Source organism: Siniperca chuatsi, linkage group LG12 (genome assembly GCF_020085105.1).
Source record: "Siniperca chuatsi isolate FFG_IHB_CAS linkage group LG12, ASM2008510v1, whole genome shotgun sequence".
Classification (NCBI taxonomy): domain Eukaryota; kingdom Metazoa; phylum Chordata; class Actinopteri; order Centrarchiformes; family Sinipercidae; genus Siniperca; species Siniperca chuatsi.
Genome location: NC_058053.1, coordinates 29,929,264 through 29,941,899, shown reverse-complemented (window position 1 = coordinate 29,941,899; position 12,636 = coordinate 29,929,264). Strand labels below are relative to the sequence as shown.

General features: G+C 39.3%; 1 protein-coding gene across 1 annotated transcript in view; it reads right to left on the bottom strand.

The window, feature by feature from the left end:
• Positions 1-1,744: 1,744 nt before the first annotated feature.
• LOC122885456 (kinesin heavy chain-like) overlaps positions 1,745-12,636 on the bottom strand; it is a 69,518-nt gene continuing 58,626 nt past the window's right edge. Inside the window, exons 23-26 of the mRNA XM_044216564.1 lie at positions 12,103-12,207; positions 7,045-7,261; positions 6,574-6,750; positions 1,745-3,789 (exon numbers count right to left, since the gene is read on the bottom strand). Coding sequence (XP_044072499.1) covers positions 6,581-6,750; positions 7,045-7,261; positions 12,103-12,207 — 492 coding nt within the window. The 3' untranslated portion in view covers positions 1,745-3,789; positions 6,574-6,580. The remainder of the gene's footprint in view (positions 3,790-6,573; positions 6,751-7,044; positions 7,262-12,102; positions 12,208-12,636) is intronic.

Below are 12,636 nucleotides of genomic sequence, written 5' to 3'. Positions count from 1 at the left end.
TTATAGTAAAATATTTGTTTTACCATTCAAAACCACAAAAGAGACTGAATATGAGACATAATGAAGATTTAACTAATGAAGTTTATTACAGAACAATGGCCGATCACTCCGTCCTACAGTCATGTTTTTCTACCTTTCCTTGTGAATATCCATTATTACCTTCATAATTATACACCAAAAAATCCCTGACTGATCTTTATAGTTAACTTGCGTTGGGTTTCAAACTTCAGTCACTTTTAGTAGTTACTGATTTCTGTAGCAGTGAATTTGTAAAACTCTACTACGGGTGCTCATTTCATTTAATAATGTTCATATAGAGCTGTTTGTCATTTGTTATCACTACTCAGACTTATCATACTGGCACTGGACAATGTCAAGTCTATTTTTATTTCTACAGCCCAACATCACAAATCACAAATATGCCTCAAGGTGCTTTACAATCTGTACAGCATACGACACCCCCTATCCTCAGACCCTTGAATCGGAAAATGTCACACTTTATTTTAACCCACAATTTCACATTTAATAGCAGTATATGATCAATTAATAAATTGTTATTATAAGCAGATATAAACACGTTGTTTTTATAAACTAAGCTGAAACTTGAAGCTCTGTAATCATAAGATTTCAATACTATACTATACTATATTTCAGTATAGTTTTTAACCCTCTTGTGAATGATTTGTTCACTAGTGTCAGCAGTTAATAAATGTTTCGCAACGTGCGTAAGATTAGTTCAGTAGTATCTGCAGTTAAATGTTTTGTCACGCCATACAATTTCTTGTGTGCATCAACAGTTAATGTTTTGTAATGCACCATATGATTCATTCACGGGCTTTAACAGTTAACAAATGTTTTGTAATGCTTCGTCGTAAGGAGTTGTTCACAAGTTAACTGTCAATAAACGTTTTATAACACATTGTAAAGACTTAATACAAATGTCCTTATATCTACTTACAACTACCGACAGTGTGTTATAAACCATTTATTAGTAGTTTATATACAGTTTTTTTAAATGCCAAATAAGGGGGTGGAGTTAAAGTAAAGTGTATTAGACCATAAATACAGCGGAAAACGTGATGTACTGATTGGCTGATCAGGGGTGAAGTGAGCACAGTTATATTACATCACTACTGTCCAAAACCATCATTTTAAGATTAAGTCAAAATAATACACAACAACTGCACCACAGTTTGGTAATACATAAAGCCCACAGACAGACAAACACCGTGGTTCAACAAAAACATGGTCTTAAAGACTCTGTGCTTCTCAGACTCATGATGTTCATGATGCTTTCAGATGACAGTTACAACAGCTTACAATGACACACAGCAGCAGGTCAACACTGTTTTATACTGTAGAAATATTACACAGATAGAAACACTCGGAGCTGATGAATACTGTCCCAACAACATCGAAGCATATAGGGGACTATATTCAAATGATAATGTAAACTTGAAAATGAAAATGTAATTCCAGAATTGCATTATACTTTTCCACATACGTATGTGTTATTTGTGTAAAAATGAAAATGCAATCCAATTTTCATTTTCATTTCCACAAACTCGTATGGGCATTCTATGACCATATTAAAATTAAAATGGAAAAGCTGTTTGACATTTAATTTTCAATGTTCAAATGTTAATTAAAATTTGAAAATGCAATGTAAACAATGTAACTTGATTTTCCATTTATGCAAGCAATATTTAAGTCAACTGCATTTTCATTTTCAAATTTTAATTAACATTTGAATATTATTATGGTCATAGAACGCCCATACAAGTATGAGTATTAAAATTAAAATTGGATTATTGCATTTTCATTTTTACTCAAATAACACATACATATGTGGAGAATTATAATGCAATTGTGGAATTACAAGTTATCATTTGAATATAGTCCCCTATACGCTTCCATACAACAAAGTAAAAAGAACAAATTCCATAAATTAAATCTATAAAAACAGCTCTGTAATATATAATAATTATTTAAAAAACACATCAGTGTGGTAAAACATTTACTCCAGGACAATAAAAAAAAAAATTCATGAAACGTTAGGAATAATAAAAATATTTTATATCATATTATACGGCTTAAGAATCATGATAGGATAAGTAACCTTTATATAATATTGTATCTCAAGTCAAAATAATTTGACTAACCATAACTACTCTTTTATTTGTCCTTGTATTTATAGTTTTATTTGTCAAAATATGATATTTAACTTGTTATATGTATTGTATGAGTATTAGGCCAGTGTGATGGGAAAGTCAAAATATTAAATTATATTAAAAAATCACAGCATTATTATTATTATGATAATATTATATATATATATCAGTAAGGAAAGTCATGATATTAACATATGAATTCATAATGTTACAGGAAAGTTTTGAGGTTTAATTGTATTTTGTAAAGAAAATCCCAATATTCACTTTTTTCAACTTTATTCCTTATATTATGACTTTTTATTGCATAATTATAACTGTATCTCATAATATTATTAGGTTTTTTTGTAAAAAATTCAACTTTTCTCAACATTTTACTCTTAAAATCGCAAGATTTTTATTTCCAGTGGACATAATTATGAGTCGTTCGTGATCATTTTTATTATCATTTCTATCGTTCATGTATTTATTTGCCTGGTGGGAAACATTTTCAGATGATGAACTGTGCACAATGGAAAAAATATTTTTATCTTTTATCAGAGTAAAGTGTTAATCACATTACAAAAAAAACGTACTAAAAAACTGATGTAAACATTCATCAGAACACAGGAGTTCAAACATAAAGTAGACTAACTGCGTTTCATACATGAATCATTCGGTACAGCTGTTACTGATACATAAATACTGTGGAGGAAATATTATTATAATATATATTGTATATGTGTTACTGAGCTGAGCACAGAAGTCTGATTTTATACTGATGAGGTCAAGTCAAGTTTATTTATATAGCACGTTTAAAACAACAGGATGTGACCAAAGTGCTGTATAAATTAAAGTGAACTGCACAACAATAGCGAGTACAATGACATCAGTCTAATAAGGGACTGTACAAAATTTATGACTTATGTCCAAATTATGACTTTTAATTAAAAACTAGGTCAACACTATCACTTCACAAGATAAAATTATGATTTATTAGTAAACATTGAGATATTACGTGACAATTTCTAAGTGAAAATTTTATCGCAGTCTAAATTTTGACTCAAAATTTAATAAAAAATTTGAATTAAATTCAGTGCAATAAAAGTTAATGAGTAAACATGTTGACTGTGCCATAATTTTGGACTAAAAAGACAAAATGTTGACTCAGTATATCATCATTTTGATTTCCCCGCAATACTTATATTTTTATCATTCCTAACTTTTCATTAATTTTTGAACATTTTGGTTTTCCATAACAACACATGATCAACGTCTGTTCGCCAGAGAACAGAAACACATCCAGTTAACCCAAGTTAACTTATTAAACTTGTTATTTAACTCGTTATTTAACAAATTTAACTCTGACTGCATTCATCCGGTCAGACAGACAGACTCAGAACGACAGAGCTGACTGATTTTCTGTTCGAAAAAGAAAAGACAGAGTCAGACAGCTAGACTCGGAGGAGGAAAGAAAGCACTTGTTGGCTGTTAAGGTGGAATGGCTGTTAAGGTGGAATGGCTGTTAAGGTGGAAAGTAGTAGAAACGAGGAGTCTGGTTCCAGTAAAGGCAGAGTGGTGAGCGTAGGATAGTTCAGAAATCCAAAGATCCACAGAAAACTGATCTGGAGTCGTTTGCTACCTGTGAAGACAGGAAATGATAAACCTTTATTTATACAGACTGATGTTAACAAATCACCAAACTGTTTATTCAGGGTTTCAAGACTATATACTTAACGTATACTGACATCAGAGAGCAGGACTCCCAAACCTTAAGGACATGACAAGGGGGCCAAAAGATTTTTTCTTTCCATTTTTTATTGTACATTTTAAATAAAGTTAAAAAAAAAACGAAGTGGCATTTCTATTTAAGTTATAATTCTTCAGATTTTCATGAAATCAAAAGCCATGTTAAATCTATTAAGTGCTGCAGACTCACTGTGAACGACACTCAATTCTATTGCTCCTCTAAAAAAGAAGATAATAAAACAAAGAAGGTTAGCTCCATGGTAAAACCCCAAACCCGCAAATTAAAGCAAACATCACAAAAACTTGAAAGGAACTGGCATTCCACCAAGCTGGAAGAATCTCATTTAGCCTGGCAAGATAGTCGTAAATAGGAAAGCCCTCCGTAATGCCAGAGCAGCATACTACTTGTCATTAATAGAAGAAAATAAAAACAACCCCAGGTTTCTTTTCAGCACCAATTCCAACTAGGCTGCTTAAAGAAGTTATACCCTTAGCACTTCTTTACTGGATATGATCAATCTGTCTCTATTAACGGGCTATGTCCCACAGTCTTTTAAAACAGCTCTTCTTGTTTCAGGGGTTTTAGCCAACTATAGACCTATATCTAACCTTCCCTTTCTCTCTAAGATCCTTGAGAAAGCAGTTGCCAATCAGTTGTGTGACTTTCTAAATAACAATAGTTTATTTGAGGATTTTCAGTCAGGATTTAGGGTGCATCATAGCACAGAGACAGCACTGGTGAAAATTACAAATTACCTTTTAATTGCATCAGAAAATGGACTTGTCTCTGTACTTATCTTGTTGGATCTTAGTGCTACATTCGACACCATTGACCATCCCATCCTATTACAGAGACTGGAACATTCAATTGGCATTAAAGGAGCCGCACTAAGTTGGTTTAAATCCTATCTCAGATCAATCTCAGTTTGTACATGTTAATGGTGAGTCCTCCGTGCATGCCAAAGTTAGTCACGAAGTGCCACAAGGTTCTGTGCTTGGACCGATTCTATTCACCTTATATATGCTTCCTTTAGGGAACATTATTAGGAAACACTCCATAAACTTTCATTATTATGCAGATGATACCCAATTATATCTATCGATCAAGCCAGATGAAACTAACCAGTTAGCTAAACTTCAAGCATGCCTTAAGGACATAAAAACCTGGAAGACCTGCAATTTTCTGATGTTAAACTCTGACAAAACTGAAGTTATTGTATTTGGCCCCAAACACCTCCAAAACACGTTATCTAAAGACAAAGTTACTCTAGATGGCATTGTCCTGGTCTCCAGCACCACCGTAAGGAACCTCTGAGTTACCTTTGATAAGGATTTATCCTTTAACTCCCGCACTTCAAGGACTGCCTTCTTTCACCTACATAACATTGCAAAAATCAGGCACATCCTGTCTCAAAATGATGCAGAAAAACTAGTTCATACATTTGTTACTTCTAGGCTGGATTATTACAATTCCTTATTATCAGGCTGGCCCAATAAGTCCCTTGAGATTCTCCAGTTGATCCAGAATGCTGCGGCACATGTACTGACAAGAACTAGTACAATAGATCATATTTCTCCAATATTAGCTTCTCTGCACTGGCTCCCTGTAAAACTGTATTTCAAATCCTTTTCCTCACCCACAAAGCTCTTGATAGTCTGGCACCATTGTATCTTAAAGAGCTCATAGTACCATATTACCCAACTAGAACACTGTGCTACCAGGATGCAGGGTTATTTGTGGTTCCTAGAGTCTCCTAAAGTAGAACGGGAGCCAGAGCCTTCAGTTATCAAGCTCCTCTCCTGTGGAATCAGGTCCCAGTTTGGGTTCGGGAGGCAGACACCATCTCCACATTTAAGAGTAGGCTTAAGACTTCCTCTTGATAAAGCTTATAGTTAGGGCTGGCTCAGGTGAGTCTTGAACCATCCCTTAGTTATGCTGCTATAGGCCTAGACTGCTGGGAGACTTCCCATGATGCACCTCTTTCCTCTCTCCTCCTCTCCCTCTCCATCTGTATGCATTTTTACCCCATTACTGCATGTTACTAACTTGACATCTTCTCTCTCCCGTAGTTTTGTGCTTTCTCGTCTCCTCTCTCTTTCTGTCGCTTTCAGCAGGTATTCCTGCCTCCAGAGCTGCAGAGTCTGGATCGGTGATTGTGGGTCACCTGCTGCCCCTGTGTTCCTGCTTGACAACTGCTACTACAATTATTATTATTAGTCTTATTGCTATTATTATCATTATTATTCCTATCACTATCATTTCTATTATTATTACTTGATTAATATTACCACTACCATTACATTATTTTAACATTCCAGGTGGAATTTGCATTGTGCTTCCCCACCCCCCACCCCCTTCTCTCTCTCCGCCTCTCCCCTCCTCTCTCCTCTCCTTTCCCTCTCCTCTCCCTCTCTTTCTCGCCCACCTTTGAGTCTGGTTCTGCTTGAGGTTTCTGCCTCTTAAAGGAAGTTTTTTCTTGCCGCTGTTGTCAAGTGCTTGATCATGGTGTGATTTGTTGGGTTTCTGTAAATAATATTATAAAGAGTATGGTCTACACCTGCTCTATAGGAAAAGTGCAATGAGATAACTTTATGATCTTCCTGGACCTGATGTGGTTACCGTGGTTGTGGTTTTTGTGTTACTGTGGTTGCTGTGGTTGTTGTCGTTGTGACTCACCTTTAGCTTACTTGCTGTGGCTCTGATGGGGTTGAGTTTGCTGTGGTTGTTGAGGTGGTTGCTGTCGAAGGTGATGACGTGGAGTGGACATTGCCCCCCCTCCTCGGACGGTCGGTCTGACGGGTGGAGAGGAGGATGGGTGCTGATGGTACTGATGTCCTGCTCTGATTGGCTTGGCTACATGGAGACAGGTAAGTCAGCTGTTGGCTGCTTCAACCAAGAACCAGATTCAGTCTGATACATCAAACTGCTGCTGAACATCTTATCTGGTGACCACCTGAACTTCCTCTAGCGACACCATCAGGACTAAAATTTTAGTCTAAGTTTAGTGCTCCTCAGAGGATGAATCCTTTTACACATTTTAAGGACCTTTCCTGTAGTGCCCCCCTCAAGACAAACCTTGTGCAGGTAAAAAGATTTGACACATCAGTATGTTTAGTTTGTTGTGGGCTGTAACAAACATCTCCTCACCTATCTGTGCAGAGTGTCCTCTCCTGGAGACGTTCTTGGAGCGAACAGCCTCTTTGATGCGGTCCACTTCCTGTTGGTAGCGCTTGCGGTCCCTCACGGATGACTCCTTGGCATCTCTCAGGGCGGTTTCCAGAGCTTTTACTCGCTCTACTGTGGCCCGCAGACGCTTCTCCAGCTTGGGCAGCTCACAGCGAAGGTCAGCATTGTCCCGCACCAGCTGGAGAACACAAAGGGTTAAATTTACTGAGTTAAATTTACTTTTTCTTTTCACGTTAAGAATTGGGGGGGTTGATGCTTTTGTTTGTTCATCATGTATTTTGGTTTGATTGGTTTGGTTTTTTGTGCTGTTGAAGTTTCTTACACTGTTTCAAAATGTATATATATACATACAGTAAATGTATATGTATAGATTTCTTTATATTATAATTGTCAACATCCATTATTCATACAGGGCTTTGGCAATACTTTATTTCTTTATGGCCATGCCAATAAGGCTATTTGAATTTGGGTGGCTTGCAATCATAAATCCAGACTATAATTAAATATAACTATATACTGAGAGAGAGAGAGAGAGAGAGAGAGAGAGAGAGAAAGGTTGATTATATATTCTAGATGCATAGAAATTTGCAATGGTCAACATAACAGATGGAGATAGAGAGCCGCGCTGAATCAGTTGTCTAAAAATACATAACCTTATATATTGTATATATACTGTATATAATTTAAAAAAATATTCTAATAGTCATTGAACTATAAAATCACACATTCATTGATTGATTGACGACAGTATCAGTGAAACATCATCTGTATCAACACCCCAACCCCCCCCATCGCACTCTGAGCAGTGTTCCAATCTGACCAGAGTTTCCAATTTAGAGCCTTTCTGGCTTGTGTAAAGTTTTTTTCAAAAAAGAGCAGATCAACAAATCTCGTGAATTTTTGAGCTCTTCGTTGAACAGTTTTCAATATTTATCAGTAAGTGTTCATTCATCCTGCACACTTTGGCTTTATTACTGATGTCCATTGTTTGCCTGGAGAACTCCTTCTTTGTTGTTCTTCTAAACTTGATTTAACTTGACTATTTAACTCAGTTTTAATTAGAGTTTAACAGAGTTGATCCTCTCCTTCCAAAATCCTTCAGTTCCACATCCTCTACAGGAATCATTAGCTGGTTAGGATGATGACTTTTTACCTGGGACCTTTTAGCTTTAGCATCAGTCTGTTAGCATGATATCATGGCCTGGGACCTGTTAGCTTTAGCCTCAGTCTGTCAGCATGATATCATGGCCTGGGACTGTCGGCTTTAGCCTCAGTCTGTCAGCATGATATCATGGCCTGGGATCTGTTAGCTTTAGCCTCTTATGATGTATGTAGCCATCAAGTGCATACTTAAGACCCTTTTATAAAGTTCTTGTTTTAAAACAAGTCAGCTGCAAACATTAAAATGTCAGCTGAAGACAGACCTTTCAACCCACTCATGAAGCTATCCTTAGTGTAATAGAGTTGAGAAGTGGGAGGAGTGATTTCCGGCGCCTCTGGAAGTAAAATTAATTCATTTTTAAATTCTGGGTCAGTTTTGGATAAATTCAGTAACTATGGTGACATGTTTTGTTCTCAACTGCAAAGAGTAAACGTTTTCAATTAACTACTGCTCTGATTTGCGCCTCTGACTGGCTTCTTCTCTCCATGTCAATGGTACTTTGAGACTTTCATGACAAAATGAAAACACGATTTCTCAGAAACAAAGTTGAAATATTAAAAAATTGTGACCATAACTTAAATCTTTAGCATCATTACATTATCCAGGACAGTCCTGAGATGTTCAGTCACATTATGGTTATTGTTGACAGAAAAAAATTAAATGGGAATACAGAATGCAGAAAAACACACCTCTATTAGATGCCAGTTACAGCTGATAAAATCAACAGTATATGTATAGATTTATTTATATTATAATTGTCAACATCCATTATTTGTACAGTGCTTTGGCAATACTGCATTTCGTTATGGTCATACCAATAAGGCTATTTGAAGGGGGGGGCAGGAGGAACGAGAACATACAGTAGCATTATGCAAAGTTCCACATAGAGATGTAAAGTAATAGTAATGGTAGTGGTAATAATATTAATATTAATAAATATAATCAGCGGGTGTTGAGCAGGAACATGGGGGCAGTAGGTGGCTTGCAATCATAAATCCAGACTATATATATACTGTATATATATAAAAACTTCGTCCTTCACCCTCCCTGGGTGGTCTCATCCTTCGAGCTCGGGTCCTCTATCAGAGGCCTGGGAGCTTCAGTGTTCTGCGCAGTATCTTTGCTGTTCCCAGTACTGCACTCTTCTTGACCGAGATGTCTGGCGTTCTTCCAGGGATCTGCTGTTGCCACTCCTCTAGTTTGGGGGTCACTGCCCCGAGTGCTCCGATGACCACGGGCACCACTGTCGCCTTCACCTTCCAAGCCTTCTCCAGCTCTTCTCTGAGCCCTTGGTATTTCTCTAGTTTCTCAGGTTCCTTTTTCCTAATGTTGCCATCACTTGGTATTGCCACGTCAACCACAACGGCTTTCCTCTGCTGTTTGTCCACCACCACGATGTTTGGTTGGTTCGCCATTACCATTTTGTCAGTCTGTATCTGGAAGTCCCACAGGATCTTGGCTCGGTCATTCTCTACCACCTTTGGAGGTGTTTCCCACTTTGACCTCGGGGTTTCCAGTCCATACTCAGTGCAGATGTTCCTGTACACTATGCCAGCCACTTGGTTATGGCGCTCCATGTATGCTTTACCTGCCAGCATCTTACACCCTGCAGTTATGTGCTGGATTGTCTCAGGGGCCTCTTTGCACAGCCTACACCTTGGGTCTTGTCTGGTGTGGTAGATCTGGGCCTCTATTGCTCTGGTGCTCAGGGCCTGCTCCTGTCCAGCCATGATGAGTGTGATGATGATGATCAGCCTCTGTGCTGTCCTTCAGTCCGGCCCACTCTAGCCTTTGGTAGGATTTCTTGATATCAGCCACTTCAGTTATGTTCCAGTGGTACATCCCGTGTAGGGGTTTGTCCTCCCATAACGGTCCCTCCTCCAGTATCTCTTCCTCTGTTCCCCATTGCCTGAGACATTCACTGAGCACGTCATCTGTTGGGGCCTTATCTTTGATGTACTTGTGGATCTTGGATGTTTCATCCTGGATAGTGGCTCTCACACTCACTAGTCCACAGCCGCCTTCCTTACGGCTAACGTACAGTCTCAACCCTCCATGCATGGTGAGGAGCTTTTGTGTCTTAACGTCTGTGGTCTGTATCTCTTCCTTTGGCCACCTTATTATTTCTGCAGGGTATCTGATCACTGGCAGGGAGTAGCTGTTTATTGCCTGGGACTTGTTCTTGCCATTGAGCTGACTTCTTAGGACTTGCCTTACTCGTTGGAGGTATTTGGCAGTTGCTGTTTTCCTTGTTACCTCTTCGAGGTTGCCATTTCCCTGTGGTATTCCAAGGCACTTGTAATCATCCTCAATGTCTGTTATTGTTCCTTCTGGGAGTGAGACCCCCTTCTGTGTGGACTACCTTCCCTCTCTTTGTCACCATTCGACTACACTTCTCGAGCCCAAATGACATCCCAATGTCAGTGCTGTAGATCCTGGTGGTGTGGATCAGTGAGTCGATGTCCAGTTGAGCTATACAATTGCATTCAATATCATTCTATATATAAAAAAAAAAACTTTGTCCTTCACCCTCCGCAGGTGGTCTCATCCTTCGAGATCTGGTCCTCTACCAGAGGCCTGGGAACTTGAGGGTTCTGTGCAGTATCTTTGCTGTTCCTAGTACTGCACGCTTCTGGACCGAGATGTCTGGTGTTCTTCCAGGGATCTGCTGTAGCCACTCCTCCAGTTTGAGTGTCACTGCCCCGAGTGCTCTGATGACCACGGGCACCACTGTTGCCTTCACCTTCCAGGCCTTCTCCAGCTCTTCTCCAGCCGGGTCAGTGACTATATATATATATATATATATATATATATATATATATATATATATATACCGAACATAACTGAAGTGGCTGATATCAACTGAAGTCCTACAAGAAGTTCAAATGGTTAGAGCGGGCTGGATTGAAGGACAGCACAGAGGCACTCATCATGGCTGCACAGGAGCAGGCCCTGAGCACCAGAGCAATAGAGGCCCAGATCTACCACACCAGACAAGACCCAAGGTGTAGGCTGTGCAAAGAGGCCCCTGAGACAATCCAGCACATAACTGCAGGGTGTAAGATGCTGGCAGGAAAAGCATACATGGAGCGCCATAACCAAGTAGCTGGCATAGTGTACAGGAACATTTGCACTGAGTATGGACTGGAAACCCCGAGGTCAAAGTGGGAAACACCTCCAAAGGTGGTAGAGAATGACCGAGCCAAGATCCTGTGGGACTTCCACATCCAGACTGACAGAATGGTAATGGCGAACCAGCCTGACATCGTGGTGGTTGACAAACAGCAGAGGAAAGCCGTTGTGGTTGACGTGGCGATACCAAGTGATGGCAACATCAGGAAAAAGGAACATGAGAAACTAGAGAAGTACCAAGGGCTCAGAGAAGAGCTGGAGAAGGCCTGGAAGGTGAAGGCAACAGTGGTGCCCGTGGTCATCAGCGCACTCGGGGCAGTGACCCCCAAACTGGAGGAGTGGCTACAGCAGATCCCTGGAAGAACACCAGACATCTCGGTCCAGAAGAGTGCAGTACTGGGAACAGCAAAGATACTTGCCAGAACCCTCAAGCTCCCAGGCCTCTGGTAGAGGACCCGAGCTCGAAGGATGAGACCACCCGCGGAGGGTGAAGGACAAAGTTTTTTTTATATATATATATATATATAGCTAGAAATGAGAAGCTGCTTTTGTTTAAGTCTGATTAAAATTGAGGACCCATTGTTTCAAAAAGGACTATGAATGATGGTAAATCTGCCACCGTATATGTGAAGTGGGCGTAAAGATTGACAGGGTAGCAACAGTAACTAAGGTGGAAGGGTCTTAGTGAACAGGTGTGAATGTTTCCCTGTGGTGTAGTCACTGACCTGTTTGTGGACCTTGCTGAGCTGCTCCAGGTTATTTTCTAAGAAGACGATCCTCTGTCTCTGAGCCAGACTGCCACCGGCCTCGTCGCAGTCGTTCTCTGAACTCTGTTTAAAGAAGAAACAAGAAAACCTCAACACTGATGTTCAGGTATATCTCCAAACACACAGACTGACATCCATCTAACATCTCACTCTCACAAAGAAACCGAATGATCCTTTAAACTTCTCACAAATTGGACGAGTCCTCGAGGCCAACAGACAATGTGTATGACGAGCGTCAAAACAGCTGCACCCATTGTTTTGAATGTAGGATGCACCACTGTCCTATTACCCAGCATCTGATTGTTGTAGGTTGTGTTTTATCAGTGGGGAGAGGTTTCAACACTCGGTCAGTGTTCTTGATTATATGTCTATAGTAAACATACGTTCTTTTAAGCAGCTGCTGGTGTTTTATCGCTGCTACTACAGTTGTTGCTCTGTTACTAATACTGACATTATATTTGCTATAGCTGTCATTCCTATTATTATTATTAA